General features: G+C 45.8%; 1 protein-coding gene across 1 annotated transcript in view; it reads right to left on the reverse strand.

Annotated features, from left to right (window-relative positions):
• Positions 1–6,861: 6,861 nt before the first annotated feature.
• Positions 6,862–18,547, reverse strand: part of LOC137319266 (probable G-protein coupled receptor 139) — a 29,447-nt gene continuing 17,761 nt past the window's right edge. The window contains exon 2 of the mRNA XM_067981559.1: positions 6,862–7,772. Coding sequence (XP_067837660.1) covers positions 6,862–7,772 — 911 coding nt within the window. The remainder of the gene's footprint in view (positions 7,773–18,547) is intronic.

An 18,547-nucleotide genomic window follows, 5' to 3' on the forward strand; every position in this document is an offset into this window, starting at 1 on the left:
TCACAGACCCCGCTCAATATCAATAATAGAGAATCACAGACCCCACTCAATATCAATAATAGAGAATCACAGACCCCACTCAATATCAATAATAGAGAATCACAGACCCCGCTCAATATCAATAATAGAGAATCACAGACCCCACTCAATATCAATAATAGAGAATCACAGACCCCACTCAATATCAATAATAGAGAATCACAGACCCCACTCAATATAAATAATAGAGAATCACAGACCCCACTCAATATCAATAATAGAGAATCACAGACACCGCTCAATATCAATAATAGAGAATCACAGACCCCACTCAATATCAATAATAGAGAATCACAGACACCGCTCAATATCAATAATAGAGAATCACAGACCCCAATCAATATCAATAATAGAGAATCACAGACCCCGCTCAATATAAATAATAGAGAATCACAGACCCTGCTCAATATCAATAATAGAGAATCACAGACCCTGCTCAATATCAACAATAGAGAATCACAGACCCCACTCAATATCAATAATAGAGAATCACAGACCCCAATCAATATCAATAATAGAGAATCACAGACCCCGCTCAATATCAATAATAGAGAATCACAGACCCTGCTCAATATCAATAATAGAGAATCACAGACCCTGCTCAATATCAACAATAGAGAATCACAGACACCGCTCAATTGAGTTAGGGACTCACAGACTAGAGAAGGGTATATCTGTGGAAATAGTTAGGGACCCACAGACTAGAGAGGGGTGCAGCCTTTGATCGAGTTGGGGACTCACAGAATAGAGAGGGTTGTCACTGTTTACTGAGTTCGGGACTCACAGACTGGAGAGGGGTGTAACTGTGGACTGAGTTCGAGACACAGACTAGAGAGGGGTGTAACTGTGCACTGAGTTCGTGACTCACAGACTACGGAGTGGTCTAACTGTGAATTGAGTTAGGGACTCAGAGACTCGAGATGGGTGTAACTGTGCACTGAGTTCGGGGTTCACAGACTAGAGAGGGGTGCAACTGTGGATTGAGTTTGGGAATCATAGACGAGAGATGGGTGTAACTGTGGATTGAGTTAGGGACTCACAGACTAGAGAAGGGTATATCTGTGGAAAGAGTTAGGGACCCACAGACTAGAGAGGGGTGCAACTGTTGATTGAGTTTGGGACTCTCAGACTAGAGAGAATTTTAACTGTGCATTGAGTTAGGGACTCACAGACTGTAGAGGGGTGTAACCATGGATTGAGTGAGGGACTCAGACTAGAGAAGGGTGTAACTGTGCATTGAGTTACGGACTCACAGACTGTACGGGTGTGTAACTGTTGATGGATTTAGGTACTGTCAGACGAGAGAGTGGTGTAAATGTGGACTGAGTTAGGGACTCACAGACTGAACAGGGGTGTAACTGTGGATGGTGTTAGGTGCTGACAGACTAGAGAGGGGTGTAACTATGGACTGAGTTAGGAACTCACAGTCTCGAGAATGGTGCAACCGTGGATTGAGTTCGGGACTCACAGACTGGAGAGGGGTGTAACTGCGGACTGAGTTCGGGACTCACAGTCGAGCCAGGGGTGCACCCGTGGATTGAGTTAAGGACTCACAGACTAGAGAGGGGTGTAACTGTGCACTGCGTTCGGGGCTCACAGACTAGGGACTGGTGTAACTGTGGATTGAGTTAGGGACTCACAGACTGGAGAGGGGTTTATCTGTGCATTGAGTTCGTGGCTCACAAACTAGAGAGGGGTTCAACTGGACTGAGTTATGGACTCACAGACTAAAGTGGGGTGTAACTGTGGATTGAGTTAGGGACTCAAAGAGTATTGAGGGGTGCAACTTTGGATTGAGTTAGGGAGTTCGGTGAAGTGGGGGAAGGAGGTGCTGCTTTGCCTTGCTTTTCCAAACTTTTCCTGCAGAGCGGTAGTGAACCTGAGAGTAGAAGACTGAGATTGTGGAATAAAAGCAGCAGCAGACCTGCACCAAGAGACAACAACTGTGCGACATCACAGGGACTTAACTCCTGGACCCAAGATAAATAAGAAGCAAAAAGTAATCCAAGTGGGACGTCACCAAGGATGAGGTAAATGATTGGCTGGTGAGTATTTTCCTGCTGAATTTGTCTAAGGTTAGAGTTTGTGGATTCTCGGGTCTCTGTTGTGTAGTGGGGGACTGCTGTTCAGCAAGGGCTCTTGAGTATACCTTTTAATTGAAGTGAAATTGGTGGGATTCATTTAATTTGAATTAATTAGTTAAAGGGTAAGTCATGTCAGGACAGCCCAGCCCCGTGTTATGCTCTTCCTGCTCTATGTGGGAAATCAGGGACCCTTCCGGTGTCCCTGACGACCATGTGTGCGGGAAATGCATCCAGCTGCAGCTACTGACAAACCGCATTGCGGCACTGGAGCTGCGGATGGATTCATTAAGGAGCATTCGCGATGCTGAGAACGTCGTGGATAGCACGTTTAGTGAGATGGTCACACCGCAGGTAAAGGTTGTACAGGCAGGAAGTAATTGGGTGACTACCAGGCAGAGTAAGAAGAGCAGGCAGGCAGTGCAGGGGTCCCCTGTGGCCGTCCCCCTCTCAAACAAATATACCGCTTTGGATATTGTTGAGGGGGATGACTTATCAGGGGAAGGCAGCAGCAGCCAACTTCCTGGCACCAGGGGTAGCTCTGCTGCACAGGCTGGGAGGAAAAAGAGTGGAAGAGCGATAGTGGTAGGGGATTCTATCGTAAGGGGAACAGACAGGCGTTTCTGTGGCCGTAAACGTGACTCCAGGATGGTTTGTTGCCTCCCTGGTGCCAGGGTCATGGATGTCACTGAGCGGCTACAGGGCATTCTCAAGGGGGAGGGGGAGTAGGCAGAGGTCGTGGTCCACATTGGGACCAACGACATAGGTAGGAAGGGAGATGAGGTCCTGCATCAAGAATTTAGGGAGCTAGGTAGCAGACTAAAGAGCAGGACCTCAAAGGTTGTAATCTCTGGATTACTCCCAGTGCCACGGGCTAGTGAGTATAGAAATAGGAGGATAGAACAGATGAATGCGTGGCTAAAGAGTTGGTGCAGGAGGGAGGGTTTCAGTTTCCTGGATCACTAGGCCTGCTTCTGGGGAAGGTGGGACTTCTACAAGTCGGACGGGTTGCACCTGAACCAGAGCAGGACAAATATCCTTGCGGGGAGGTTTGCTAGCACTGTTGGGGGGGGTTTAAACTAACTTGGCAGGGGGATGGGATACAGAGTGGAGCTACAATAGGGGGTGATGTGCAGCCAAATATAGAGACAAAAACAAGTCAGCTTGGAAGACAGGGCAAATATGTGAGGGCAAGGCTGGATGGCATCTATTTTAATGCAAGGAGTCTTGCGAATAAGGTGGATGAACTGAAGGTGTTGATAAACACGTGGGAGTATGATATTGTTGCTGTCACAGAGACATGGTTGAGGGAGGGGCAAGACTGGCAGCTCAATATTCCGGGGTACAGAATCTTCAGGCGAGACAGAGGGGGAGGTATAAGAGGAGGGGGGGTCGCAATATTAATTAAAGAATCAATTACTGCCATCAGGAGGGATGATATATTAGCAGGTTCCTCTAATGAGGCCATATGGGTGGAGCTTAAAAACAAAAAGGGGGCCAGCACTTTGATGGGAGTGTACTATAGGCCCCCAAACAGTCAGGGGGAGATAGAGGAACAGATATGTAGGCAAATCTCAGAAAATTGTGCAAATAATAGGGTAATAATAGTGGGGGATTTCAACTTCCCCAATATTAACTGGGATACTCAGAGTGCAAAAGGCTTAGAGGGTACAAAATTCTTAACGTGCATCTAGGAGAGCTTTTTGAGCCAGCATGTCCTACAAGAGAGGGGGCGGTACTGGACCTAATTCTAGGGAATGTGGCCGGCCAAGTGGAAGAAGTGCTAGTAGGTGAGCACTTTGGTGACAGTGACCATAATTCGGTGAGATTTAAGGTGGTCATGGAAAAGGATAGGGAGGGGCCGGAAATAAAGGTTCTAAATTGGGGGAAGGCCGATTTTAATAGGATAAGGCAGGATCTGGCCAAAATGGACTGGGATCAACTGCTTGTAGGAAAATCCGCATCGGAGCAATGGGAGTCTTTCAGAAGGGAGATTGAGACCATACAATGGCAACATGTTCCCGTAAAGGTCAAGGGTGGTTCCAAGAACTCCAGGGAACCTTGGATGTCAGGGGATATACGAGAATGGATTAGGAAAAAAAGGAGGGCTTTTGGCAGATACAAAAGGCTAAGGACGGAGGAAGCCCTAGAGGAGTACAAAAAGTGCAGGGGGATACTTAAAAAAGAAATTAGGAGATCAAGGAGGGGCCATGAAATAACACTGGCGAGCAAAATAAAGGAAAATCCTAAGATGTTTTATAAGTATATTAAGGGTAAGAGGATGACTAGGGAAAAATAGGGCCCATTAGGGACAAAAATGGCAATCTGTGTGTGGAGCCGGCAGATGTAGGAGGGGTTCTAAATGAATTTTTTGCATCTGTTTTCACTATGGAGAAGGACGATGAAATACGACAGGGGGACTGTGATATACTCGAACATATTAACATCGAGCGGGAGGAGGTATTGGCGGTTTTAGCAGGCCTAAAAATGGATAAATCCCCAGGCCCGGACGAAATGTATCCCAGGCTACTGTGTGAGGCAAAGGAGGAGATTGCGGGGGCTCTGACACATATATTCAGAACCTCTCTGGCCACAGGGGATGTGCCAGAGGACTGGAGAACCGCTAATGTAGTACCATTGTTCAAAAAGGGGAGTAGGGAAAAACCGGGGAACTACAGGCCAGTGAGCCTAACATCAGTGGTAGGAAAATTATTGGAAAAAATTCTGAAGGACAAAATTAGTCTCCACTTGGATTAATCAGGGATAGTCAACATGGCTTTGTCAAGGGAAGATCATGTCTGACTAATTTGATTGAATTTTTTGAGGGGGTGACTAGGCGTGTGGATGAGGGTAACGCAGTGGATGTGGTATACATGGATTTCAGTAAGGCCTTCGATAAAGTCCCCCACAGGAGACTGGTCAAGAAGGTACGAGACCATGGAATTCAGGGTGCCTTGGCACTTTGGATACAAAACTGGCTTAGTGGCAGAAGGCAGAGGGTGATGGTCGAAGGTTGTTTTTGTGACTGGAAGCCTGTGGCCAGTGGGGTACCACAGGGATCGGTGCTGCGTCCCTTGCTGTTTGTGGTCTACATTAATGACTTGGATATGAATGTAAAAGGTATGATCAGTAAGTTCGCTGATGATACAAAAATTGGTAGGGTGGTAAATAGCGAGTAGGATAGCCTCAGTCTGCAGGACGATATAGATGGGTTGGTCAGATGGGCGGAACAGTGGCAAATGGAATTTAACCCGGAAAAGTGCGAGGTGATGCACTTTGGAGGGACTAACAAGGCAAGGGAATACACAATGAATGGGAGGACCCTAGGCAAGACAGAGGGTCAGAGGGATCTTGGTGTGCAAGTTCACAGATCCCTGAAGGCGGCGGAACAGGTCGATAAGGTGGTAAAGAAGACATATGGGATACTTGCCTTTATTAGCCGAGGCATAGAATATAAGAGCAAGGAGGTTATGATGGAGCTGTATAAAACACTGGTTAGGCCACAGCTGGAGTACTGTGTGCAGTTCTGGTCGCCACACTACAGGAAGGATGTGATCGCTTTGGAGAGGGTGCAGAGGAGATTCACCGGGATGTTACCAGGGCTGGAGCGCTTCAGCTATGAAGAGAGACTGGGAAGATTGGGTTTGTTTTCCTTGGAGCAGAGGAGGCTGAGGGGGGACATGATTGAGGTGTACAAAATTATGAGGGGCACAGATAGGATGGATACTAAGGAGCTTTTTCCCTTCGTTGAGGGTTCTATAACAAGGGGACATAGATTCAAGGTAAAAGGCGGGAGGTTTAGAGGGGATTTGAGAAAGAACTTTTTCACCCAGAGGGTGGTTGGAGTCTGGAACTCACTGCCTGAAAGGGTTGTGGAGGCAGGAACCCTCACAACATTCAAGAAGCATTTGGATGAGCACTTGAAATGCCATAGCATACAAGGCTACGGACCAAATGCTGGAATATGGGATTAGAGTAGACAGGGCTTGATGGCCGGCGCGGACACGATGGGCCGAAGGGCCTCTATCCATGCTGCATAACTCTATGACTCTATGAGAGTGGTGTAACTGTGGATTGAGTTAGGTACCCACAGTCTAAAGTGGGGTGTAACTGTTGACTGTGTTCGGGACTCAGACAAGAGAAGGGTGTAACTGTGCACTGAGTTCGCGACTCACAGACTAGAGAGGAGTGTAACTCTGGACTGAGTTCGGGACTCACAGACTGGAGAGGGGTGTAACTGTGGATTGAGTTCGCGACTCACAGACTAGATAGGGGTGGTACTGTGGACTGAGGTAGGGACTTACAGACTTGAGAGGGGTGTAACAGTGGACTGAGTTAGGGACTCACAGACTAGAGTGGGGTGTAACTTTGGACTGAGTTCAGGTCTCACAGACTAGGGATGGGTGTAACTGTGGATAATGTTCGCATACCGCAAACGAGAGTGTCTGAGGGTGAGGTCGAGACCTTGATTTGGTGCAATGAACAATATCTCTTTGCTGAATTCTTATGTAAACATTTTAACTTCGATTTATTTCATTTTGATTTTTTCGTCAAATAAAGAAACCGAGTCAAGAACCTTCAATAATAATTATTTAAGATGTTGAGCTTGCATGGTAAAGAGGTGGAATAAAATGGCCCCTGATTATTAACTGTTTCCGAATTTACATTGCCTCTCCCCTTCCAAAAGCTGTGGACAGTGTATTGAGAAATGTGCTCGAATCCTTTCCAATACTGAAATTGTTCAGCTGTTTCTATTATTTACGAATTTAATAATTACATTGAGTGGGTATTTCACCCCGTTCTTCAGCTCCTCTCTGAATTTATTCTGGGTCAGGACATAAATACACGTGTTTGTGCAGGAACTGAGAAGCTGCAGCATCACTCCGGCCCTTTCAGTGATATATGGAGGGTCGTTGCTGGAATAATCATAAGTGTTTGTAATCCGCTGATACGTATAAAATACAATTTCTGTTACCCAAAGCAGTATAAAACTTCCTGATATACTGAAGAGTAAAATGATGGATTTCCTTCGGTTTTCCATCTCTAAATCCTTATGATCCTCTCCGTTACTATGGCCCCGGAGTCCCCTGCGGACTCTACTGGCCGCTAAAATATGCCTGGCAGTGAGAACATTGAACAGTAAAACAAAAACAAAAGGGAGGCACGGAGTTACAAGATAAAAAGTTAATTCAAATGCTGCCCATGTGGCTGAGGTATAAAAGCTCGGTTTTCGCGTGCAACCCCATGGCACACTTCCAATTATATGCTGAGGTTCGTATGTGAAGTACCAGGGTATACATTTTAAAGAGCCCAGCACACTCACTGTTCCTATAACCACGGCCGCAGTTCTCTCGGTGCAATATTTTGCTTTCAGCTTCTCACAGCTGATGGCCACAAATCGATCAAAGGTGAATGTGACTGTGAGCCAGACAGAAATCACTGTCGTTGCAAAAACGAACACGACATTCAGAGAACACATTGGAGCGATGGAGAGGAAAGTCTGTGGGAAAAATATTTCTGCCATCCGCCACATTAACACCTCAGTGATGATGACCAGGAGATCGGCCACTGCCATCGCCACCAGGTAGCGACTGATGCATTTAGAGAGACCGCACTTTCCTCGGGACAGGATCACAATCGCCACCAAGTTAACTGTAAGAGACAGAAAAATAAAACGGAAATTACTGATCAGACACGCAACAGAATCATCAGATTGATGAGCTTGTATGTGCAATTCAGAGTCTAATTGTGACACCAAATGTAGTAAACTAATCCCTTTGTGGGACCGGCGCTTTCACAAGTGCAGGCAATTAGATCAAAGACACATTCCATCCCATTCTCCCAGAATCTCCTACATGACCAATAATGGGAGACTGAGGGGCAAATAGCGACAGGGATAGGTGGGAGACCAATGCAGACTCAGTAAGTTCAGGGGATCAATAAAGAATGAGGCGAGTGAAGGGACCAATGCAGATAGGAGAGGGTGAGGGGATCAATGAAGAAAGAGGAGGATGGGGGTCCAGGGAAGGGTGACAGAGTGACGCAACAGTGGAAGTGGGGATGCAGTGCAAACCAGGGGAAGGTGTCAGTCGGCGGGAAAATCCTGGAATCCATTATTAAGGAAGTGGTAACAGGGTACTTAGAAAATCGTAATATGATTAGGCAGAGTCAACATGGTTTTATGAAAGGGAAATCGTGTTTGATAAACTTATTAGAGTTTTTTGAGGATGTAACTAGCAGGGTTGATAAAGGGGAACCAGTAGGTGTAGTATATTTGAATTTTCAAAATGCATTCGATGCATAAAAGGTAAGGGCTAATGGGATTGGGGGTAATATGTTAGGATGGATAGAGGATTGTTAAAGGACAGAAAACAGAGAGTAGGGATAAACGGTTCATTCTCAGGCTGTAACTGGTGGGGTGCCACAGGATCAGTGTTTAGGCCTCAGTTAATTACAATCCATATTAATGACTAAGATGAAGGGACCGAGTGTAATGTATCCAAGTTTGCTAATGACATAACGCTAGGTGGGAAAGTAAGTTTTAAGGAGGACACAAACAGCCTGCAAAGGGATCTCGGCAGGTTAAGTGAGTGGGCAAGATGGCAGGTGGAGTATAATAGGGGAAGTGTAAGGTTTTTCGTTTTGGTAGGAACAATAGAAAAACAGAATATTTTTTAAATGGTGAGAAACTATTAAATGTTAGTATTCAGAGAGACATGGATGTCCTCGTACAAGAAACACAAAAAGTTAGTTTGCATGTACAGCAAGCAATTAGGAAAGCAAATGGCATGTTGGCCTTTATTCCAAGGAGGTTGGAGTAGAAGACTAAGGAAGTCTAACTACAATTATACAGGGCTTTAGTGACACCTTACTTGGAGTACTGCGTACAGTTTTGGTCTCTTATCTAAGGAAGGATATACTTGTCTTAGAGTGGGTGCAACGAAGGTTCACTAGATTAATTCCTGGGATGAGAGGGTTGTCCTATGAGGAGAGATTGAGTGGAATGTGCCTATACTCTCTGCAGTTTAGAAGAATGAGAGGTGACCTCATTGAAACATATAAGATTCTGAGGGGGCTTGAGAGGGTAGATGCTGAGAGGTTGTTTCCCCCGGCTGGAGAGTCTAGAACTAGGGGGCATAGTCTCAAGATATGGGGTCGGCCATTCAAGACTGAGATGAGGAGGAATTTCTTCACGCAGGAGTTTGTAAATCTTTGGAATTCTCTACCCCAGAGGGCTGTAGATGCTCAGTCATTGAATATATTCAAGGCTGTGATCAATAGATTTTTTTGACTCTAGGGGAATCAATGGATATGGGAATTGGGTGGGAAAGGTGAGTTGAGGTCGAAGATCAGCCATGATCTTATTGAATGGCGGAACAGGCTCGAGGGGGCTATTTCTTATGTTCTTATGTGATGGACTAATACAGAGGGTGGAGAGCGGGGGACCAATGCAGACCGGGGGAGAGTGGACGATCAATATAGTCCAGCGAGGAAGAAGGACAAATGCAGACCTGGAGAATTCTAATTTTGCAATGGGTAAAAAAGCAGGTTGGAAGTTTATGTGGCGCTGATGTCTCAGTACTTGTCCTTCACTGGTCCTCCGCCCCGACATGTTGTAAGGACTGTAGCAGGCAGTTAGAGACGGAAATGTTCAGAGCGAATCACAGCAACAAGCGGGGTAAGGAGCAGAAGATGTTTCCAGCGCCCCAGTCGGGTAGACAAGAGAACTGGAGATATGTGACAGAAAAATTAAAATCGACGAAAGGTGTTAAAGATTAGGAGCAGAAAGGAAAGTGACTACAACTGACAAGGTGATAATATCAGTGAACTGAAAGAAACTGGGCGTTAGCAGCTGTACAATAACATTGTACAAGTTAAAAATTAATGGGATCAGCTACAGAAATGTAATGGACGTAATTGATTTCTGAATAAATTCACTGCATTAATTCTTTAAATTTGGCAATACTTAATAATTAAAAGTAATCAAAAATGATTTCATTATTAAATCCATTCAGGGACTTAATTAGAAAGTTTCTGTATCGCACAGGTTTACTGAAAGTATGATCAGAAAATTAAGTATTTGGTGAAATCTGTAAGTGAAAGTCCAATTGATTTTCAGGCCGGATCATAAGCCCAAATGTTAAGTGTATAACATTATTGCTTTTATAACTTCCAGTAAAGAAGTAATTGGCACTTATACAGCACTTTTCACAACCATAAGATGTCCCAAAGTATTTCATAGAAAATGAAGCATTTCTGAAGTATAATCACTGTTTTAAAATAGGGAAAAGCTGCAGGAATTTTTCACACAGCCAGGTGACTTAAACTGCAATAAAATAAACACCCAGATAATCTGTTATTGGTGGTGTTGGTTGAGATGAATGTTGGCCAGGACATTGGTAGAAGTCCGAATTAATCAGTTTATCCCATGAAATAGTAATACTACTAATTGGAGTTTTCAGAAACAAAGCACAGAAAATACATGCTGAAATATGTCTTGCAGGTGAAGTCCAAATATCTCTGCTCGTCATTCGCTCATTCTTTACACAATATCATAAAGCGATTCAGAATGTAATATTACCAAAGTGTAAATCAGAAAATGTACCAACAAACCAGTAACGGTGCCCCTCATCACCTGCAAATCAGAACATGTACCAACACCACAGTGACAGTGCCCCTCAACACCCGTAAATCAGAACATGCACCAACACCACAGTGACGGTATGCCTCATCACCTGTAAATCAGAACATGCACCAACACCACAGTGACAGTATCCCCCATCATCTGTAAATGAGAACATGTACAAACACCACAGTGAAAGTGCCCCTCATCACCGAAAATCAGACCATGTAACAACACCAAAATAACAGTGCCCCTCATCACCTGTAAATCAGAACATACATCAAAACTACAGCGACAGTGCCCGCATCACCTGTAAATCAGAACATGTACCAACACCACAGTGACAGTGCCCCTAATCACCTGTAAATCACACAATGTATCAAGAGTACAGTGACAGTGTCCCTCATCACCTGTAAATCACAAAATGTATCAACACCACAGAGACAGTATCCCTCATCACCTGTAAATCAGAACACGCACCAACACCACAGTGACAATGCCTCTCATCACCTGTAAATGACAACATGAAGAAGTCCTGTTCGAACTTGTGCATGAAAATTTTGGCGTATTGGGGTGCAGATACATCGACGACATTTTCTTCCTATGGACCCACGGTGAAGAATCACTGAAGAGACTACACGATAACATCAACAAGTTCCATCCAACCATCAAGCTCACCATGGACTACTCCTCTGAATCGGTTTCTTTCTTGGACCCACGAATCTCCATTAAAGACGGGCACCTCAGCACCTCACTCTACCGCAAGCCCACGGACAACCTCAAGATGCTCTACTTTTCCAGCTTCCACCCTAACCACGTCAAAGAGGCCATCCCCTATGGACAGGCCCTGCGAATACACAGGATCTGCTCAGACGAGGAGGAATGCGATGGACACCTACAGACGCTGAAAGACGCCCTCGTAAGAACAGGATATGACGCTCGACTCGTCGATCGACAGTTCCGACGGGCCACAGCGAAAAATCGCATAGACCTCCTCAGAAGACAAACACGGGACACAACCAACAGAGTACCCTTTGTCGTCCAGTACTTCCCCGGAGCCTTCAACATGTCATCGATGACGAAGAACACCTCGCTAAGGCCATCCCCACACCTCCACTACTCGCCTTCAAACAGCCACCCAACCTCAAACAGACCATCGTTCACAGCAAATTACCCAGCTTTCAGGAGAACAGCGTCCACGACACTACACAACCCTGCCACGGCAACCTCTGAAAGACATGCCAGATCATCGACACAGATACCACCATCACACGAGAGGACACCACCCACCAGGTACATGGTTCATACTCCTGTGACTCGGCCAACGTTGTCTACCTCATACTTGCAGGAAAGGTTGCCCCGGAGCATGGTACATTGGCGAGACCATGCAGACACTGCGACAACGGATGAACGGACACCGCGCAACAATCGCCAGACAGGAGGGTTCCCTCCCAGTCGGGGAACACTTCAGCAGTCAAGGACATTCAGCCACCGACCTTCGGGTAAGCGTTCTCCAAGGCGGCCTTCGAGAAACACGACAACGCAAAATCGTCGAGCAGAAATTGATAGGCAAGTTCCACACCCATGAGGACGGCCTCAACCGGGATCTTGGGTTCATGTCACGCTACACGTAACCCCACCAGCGAAAAAAAGTTATCTGTTTTTAATAAAACGGGTCATTCTCTCTCTTTCTCTTCCTTTCCGATGTTTCTATCTCTCTGCCTTTTGTTCTGGCCGTTAGTATATTCGGTGGTCCTGTATGTAACATCTCTCTGTCTGAACACTTTGATTGCCTTGACAACGGGCAGTTGGAAAGATTATCTGTAATCACCGGGTATTGTTCTCTGACTATAAGTGCGGTAACCTTCAGGGAATCCCACACTTCACCTGACGAAGGAGAAAGCCTCCGAAAGCTTGTGATTTTCAAATAAAACTGGTGGACCATAACCTGGTGTTGTAAGATTCCTTACATTTATCAACCCCAGTCCATCACCGGCATCTCCACATCATGGAGGTAGAGACAATAATCCACTAACACTGCAACTATACTGGAGATAGATGGACAGTAACCCGGTAACACTGCTTCTATACTGGAGATACAGAGACAGTAATCAACGAACACTGATCCTATACTGCAGATAGAGAGACAGTAATCTACTCCTATACTGGAGATACAAAGACAGTAATCTGCTTACACTGCTCCTATACTAGAGATAGAGAGAAAGTAATCAACTCAAAGTGCTTTTATACTGGAGATACAGAGATATTAATCCAATAAGACTGATCATATGCTGGAGATAGAGAGACAGTAATCCACCAACAATGTTTCTATGCTGGAGATAGAGAGAAAGTAATCCACTGACACACCTCTTATTCTGCAGAAACAGAGACACTAATCAACTAACACTGCTCCTATACTGGAGATAGAGGGACAATAATCCGGTAACACTGCTCCTATACTGGAGATACAGAGACAGTAATCCACTAACAATGCTCCCAAACTGGAGAAACAGAGACAGTAATTCTCTAACACTGCTCCTATGCTGGTGATAGAGGGACAGTAATCCGCTATCTCTGCTCCTATACTGGAGATAGAGAGACAGTAATCCACTAACAATGCTCCCAAACTGGAGAAACAGAGACAGTAATCCACTAACACTACTCCTATTCTGGAGAGAGAGCGACATTAATCCACTAATACCGCTCCGAGACTGGAGATAGACAGACAGTAATCCACAAACACTGCTCCGAGACTGGAGATAGAGAGACAGTAATTCACTAACACATCTCCTACACTAGAGATAGAGAGACAGTAATACGCTAACACTGCTCCTCCACTGGAGATAGAGAGACAGTAATGAACTAACAGTGCTCTGACACTGGAGATACTGGGACAGGAATCCACTACCACTGCTCCTATACTGGAGATAGAGATACAGTAATCCGCTCAGTCTGCTCTAATACTAGAGATAGAGAGACAAAAATCGACAAACACTTCTTATACTTGAGATAGAGAGAGAGTAATCCTCTAACACTTCTCCTATACTGGAGATAGAGGGACGGTCATCCGCTAACACTGCTCCTATACTGGAGATACAGAGCCAGTAATCCATTAACACTGTTCCTATACTGGAGTTAGAGAGACAGAATTCCACTAAAACTGCTGCTATACTGGAGAGAGAGAGACAGTAATCCGTTAACATTGCTCCTATACTGGAGATAGAGATACAGTAATCCGCTCAGTCTGCTCAAATGCTGGAGATAGAGAGACAAAAATCGACTAACACTGTTCTTATACTTGAGCTAGAGAGAGAGTAATCCTCTAACACTTCTCCTATACTGGAGATAGAGGCACAGTAAACCGCTAATACTGCTCCTGTACTGGAGATACAGATACAGTAATCCATTAACACTGTTCCTATACTGGAGATAGAGAGACAGTATTCCACTAACACTGCTGCTACACTGGAGATAGAGAGACAGTATTCCACTAACACACCTCCTGTACTGCAGATACTCAGACAGTAATCCCCGAACATTGCTCCTAAACTGGAGATAGAGAGACAGTAATCCACTAACACTGCTTGAATACTGGAGAAACCGAGACAGTAATCGACTAACACTGCTCTTTTACTGGAGGTAGAGAGACAGTAGTCCACTAACAATACTCCTACACTAGAGATAGAGAGGGAGTAATCCACAAAAACTGCTCCTTTACAGGAGATAAAGAGACAGTAATCCACTAACACTTCTCCAATACTGGAGATAGAGAGACAGTAATACGCTAACACTGCTCCTCTACTGCAGACAGAGAGACAGCAATTAACTAACAGTGCTCTTATACTGGAGATACTGGGACAGGAATCCATTACCACTGCTCCTATACTGCAGATAGAGAGACAGTGATATGCTCATTCTGCTCTTACACTGGAGAGAGAGAGACAAAAATCGACTAACACTGTTCTTATACCGAGGATAGAGATAGAGTAATCCACTAAAACTTCTCCTTTACTGGAGATAGAGGGACAGTAATCCACTAACACTGCTCGTATATTGGAGATGGAGACACAGTAATCCACTAACACTGATCCTATACTGGAGATCGAGAGACAGTAATCCCCTAAAACTGCTCCTATACTGGAGGTAGAGAGACAGTGATCCGCTAACACTGCTCCTTACTGAAGAAAGAGACAGAAATCCACCAACTGTGCTCCTCCACCGGAGATACAGAGAGAGTAATCCACTAACACTGCCGCTATACTGGAGATACAGAGAATAATCCACAACACTGCTCCTAAACTGGAGATACAGATACAGTAATCCGCTAACACAGATCCTTTAGTGGAGATGAATAGACAGTAATCCAATAACACTGCTGCTATACTGGAGAAAGAGACAGTAATCTACGAACAGTGCACCTCGACGAGAGATAAAGTGAGAATAATCCACTAACACTACTCCTATTCTGGAGATAGAGAGACAGTAATCAGTTTACACGGCTTCTATACTGGAGATAGAGAGACAGTAATCCGCTAGCACTGCTCCTAACCTGGAGATAGAGAGACAGTAACCCACTAACACTGCTCCTATCCAGGAGATAGAGAGACAGTAACCCACTAACACTGCTCCTATACTGGAGGTAGAGAGACAGTATTCCGCCAACACTGCTCTTATATTTGAGATAGAGAGACAGTAACGCAATAACAGTGCTCTTATACTGGAGATAGAGATACAGTAACCCACTAACACTCCTCCTATACTGGTGATAGAGAGACAATAATCGGCTGACAGTGCTCCTATACTGGAGATAGAGAGACAGTGATCCGCTAACACTGCTCCTACACTGGCGAAAGAGACAGCAGTCCACGAACAGTGCTCCTCCACTGGAGATACAGAGAGAGTGATCCATTAACACTGCTCCTATTCTGGAGATAGAGAGACAGTAATCCACTAACACTGCTGCTATACTGGAGATAGAGAGACAGTAATCCGCTAACACTGCTCCTGTACTGGAGATAGATAGACGGTAATCCACTAACACTGCCGCTACACTGGAGACAGAGAGAGAGAAACACACTAACACTGCTCCTATACTGGAGATGTAGAGACAGTAATCCACGAACACTGATCATTTACTGGAGATGAATAGACAGTAATCCACTAACACTGCTGCTATACTGGAGAAAGAGACAGTAATCTCCGAACAGTGCTCCTCTAATAGAGATAAAGAGAGAATAATCCGCTAACACTGCTCCGATACTGGAGATAGAGAGACAGTAATCCCCTAAAACTGCTCCTATACTGGAGATAGACAGTAATCCGCTAATACTGCTCCTATACAGGAGATAGACATAAATCTGCTAACATGTTCCAACATGTGTGGTGTCGTGGACGCTGTTCTCCTGAAGGCTACGTAATTTGCTGCGAACGATGGTCTGTTTGAGGATGGGTGGCTGTTTAAAGGCGAGTAGTGGAGGTGTGGGGATGGCCATAGCGAGGTGTTTGTCCTCATTGATGACATGTTGAAGGCTGCGGAGAACATGGCGTAGTTTCTCCGCTCCGGGGAAGTACTGGACGACAAAGGGTACTCTGTTGGTTGCGTCCCGTGTTAGTCTTCCGAGGGGGTCTATGCGATTTTTCGCTGTGGCCCGTCGGAACTGTCGATCGATGAGTCGAGCGTCAAATCCCGTTCTTACGAGGGCGTCTTTCAGCGTCTGTAGGTGTCCATCGCGTTCCTCCTCGTCTGAGCAGACCCTGTGTATTCGCAGGGCCTGTCCATAGGGGATGGCCTCTTTGACGTGGTTAGGGTGGAAGCTGGAAAAGTGGAGCATCGTGAGGTTGTCCGTGGGCTTGCGGTAGAGTGAGGTGCTGAGGTGCCCGTCTTTGATGGAGATTCGTGTGTCCAAGAAAGAAACTGATTCTGAGGAGTAGTCCATGGTGAGCTTGATGGTGGGATGGAACTTGTTGATGTTATCGTGTAGTCTCTTTAGTGATTCTTCGCCGTGGGTCCATAGAAAGAAAATGTCGTCGATGTATCTGGTGTATAGTGTTGGTTGGAGGTCCTGTGCAGTGAAGAAGTCCTGCTCGAACTTGTGCATGAAAATGTTGGCGTATTGGGGTGCGAATTTGGTCCCCATGGCTGTTCCGTGTGTTTGGGTAAAGAACTGGTTATTGAAGGTGAAGACAGTGTGATCCAGGATGAAGCGGATGAGTTGCAGGATGGCGTCTGGAGATTGGCTGTTGTTGGTGTTGAGTATTGATGCTGTCGCAGCGATGCCGTCATCGTGGGGGATACTGGTGTATAGTGCCGAGACGTCCATCGTGGTGAGAAGTGTTCCTGGTTCAACTGGTCCGTGGGTACTGAGTTTTTGTAGGAAGTCTGTAGTGTCGCGACAGAAGCTGGGGGTTCCCTGTACGATGGGTTTCAGGATGCCCTCGATGTATCCAGAGAGGTTCTCACACAGGGTTCCGTTGCCTGATACGATAGGACGTCCGGATGTGTTGGCTTTGTGTATCTTTGGGAGGCAGTAGAATTCTCCCACGCGGGGAGTACGTGGGATGAGAGCGCGTAGGATGCATTGAAGGTCTGGATCGAAGGTCTTGATCAGTTTGTTGAGCTGGTGGGTGTGTTCTTTGGTCGGATCTGCGGGTAACCGTCTGTAGTGTTCCTGGTTGTCTAGTTGTCGGTATGCTTCTTTGCAATAGTCCCTTCTGTTCTGAATGACGATGGCTCCTCCTTTGATGGTTTGATGACGATGTTGCGGTTGGTCTTGAGAGCGTTGATGGTGTTGCGTTGTGCTCGGGTGACATTCTGGACTGTCTTCTGAGTGCGGCTGATGAATCTGGCATTGATGCATTTCCTGACAGCTTGGGCATACATGTCAAGCTGAGGGCAGCGACCCTCCGGAGGAGTCCAGTGAGACTCTTTCCTCTTCGGTTGCTGTTCCGGATCGTTGATTGTCTCATTGGGTTCGCTGCTGAAATCTTGGGGTTTGTGGAAGAATTCCCGGAGCCTCATTCTCCTGATGAATTCCTCTGTGTCCGCCGCGAGACTAGTGGGGTCCATTTTGGTAGTGGGGCAGAAATTGAGCCCTCAGCTGAGAACTTCGATTTCGTCTGGTTGAAGGGTGTGGTCGGACAAATTGACGATAGACTTCCCTGTGGTTGCAACCGTGGTACCAGGGGAAGCTTGGTCGATGCTGGAGGTGATGACGAGTTTCTCAAGCTTCCTGCTCTTGGTTTTCATATAGGCAGCGTAGTTCCGTTGCCTCGTCTGTTTGGCGGTATCTCGTAGCTGGTCTGCTGTGTCCTGAGTACAGGTTGAGAGTATGGACTCTATCTTAGTTTCGAGGTTGCGGCGTCTGCTGTAGAGTTGGTGTATGAGATGGTTGCGGAGTGTGCGAGAGGTACGACAGCAGAGTCTCTCAGCGTAATCCGAGTTGTATGTGGACTTGAGTGGGTCCGTGATCTGTAGTCCTTTCGGGATCTTGTCTGCTTTCTTGCAGCTCTGAAAAAACTTGATGTCTGTGTCTATATGCATGATCTTCTTGGATATCCTTTCCACTGTGAGCCGGCCGTTTGTGGTGTCGATGGTAGCCATGATGTGGAGATGCCGGTGATGGACTGGGGTTGACAATTGTAAATAATTTTACAACACCAAGTTATCGTCCAACAATTTTATTTGAAAATCACAAGCATTCAGAGGCTTCCTCCTTCCTCGGGTGAATATGGAAATGAAATCCTCGAACCTTTCGCATTTAAAAATCACAGAATAATACCATAGAGAGACAGTGATCCGCTAACA

The sequence above is a fragment of the Heptranchias perlo genome, unplaced genomic scaffold, assembly GCF_035084215.1.
Source record: "Heptranchias perlo isolate sHepPer1 unplaced genomic scaffold, sHepPer1.hap1 HAP1_SCAFFOLD_79, whole genome shotgun sequence".
Taxonomy (NCBI): Eukaryota; Metazoa; Chordata; class Chondrichthyes; order Hexanchiformes; family Hexanchidae; genus Heptranchias; species Heptranchias perlo.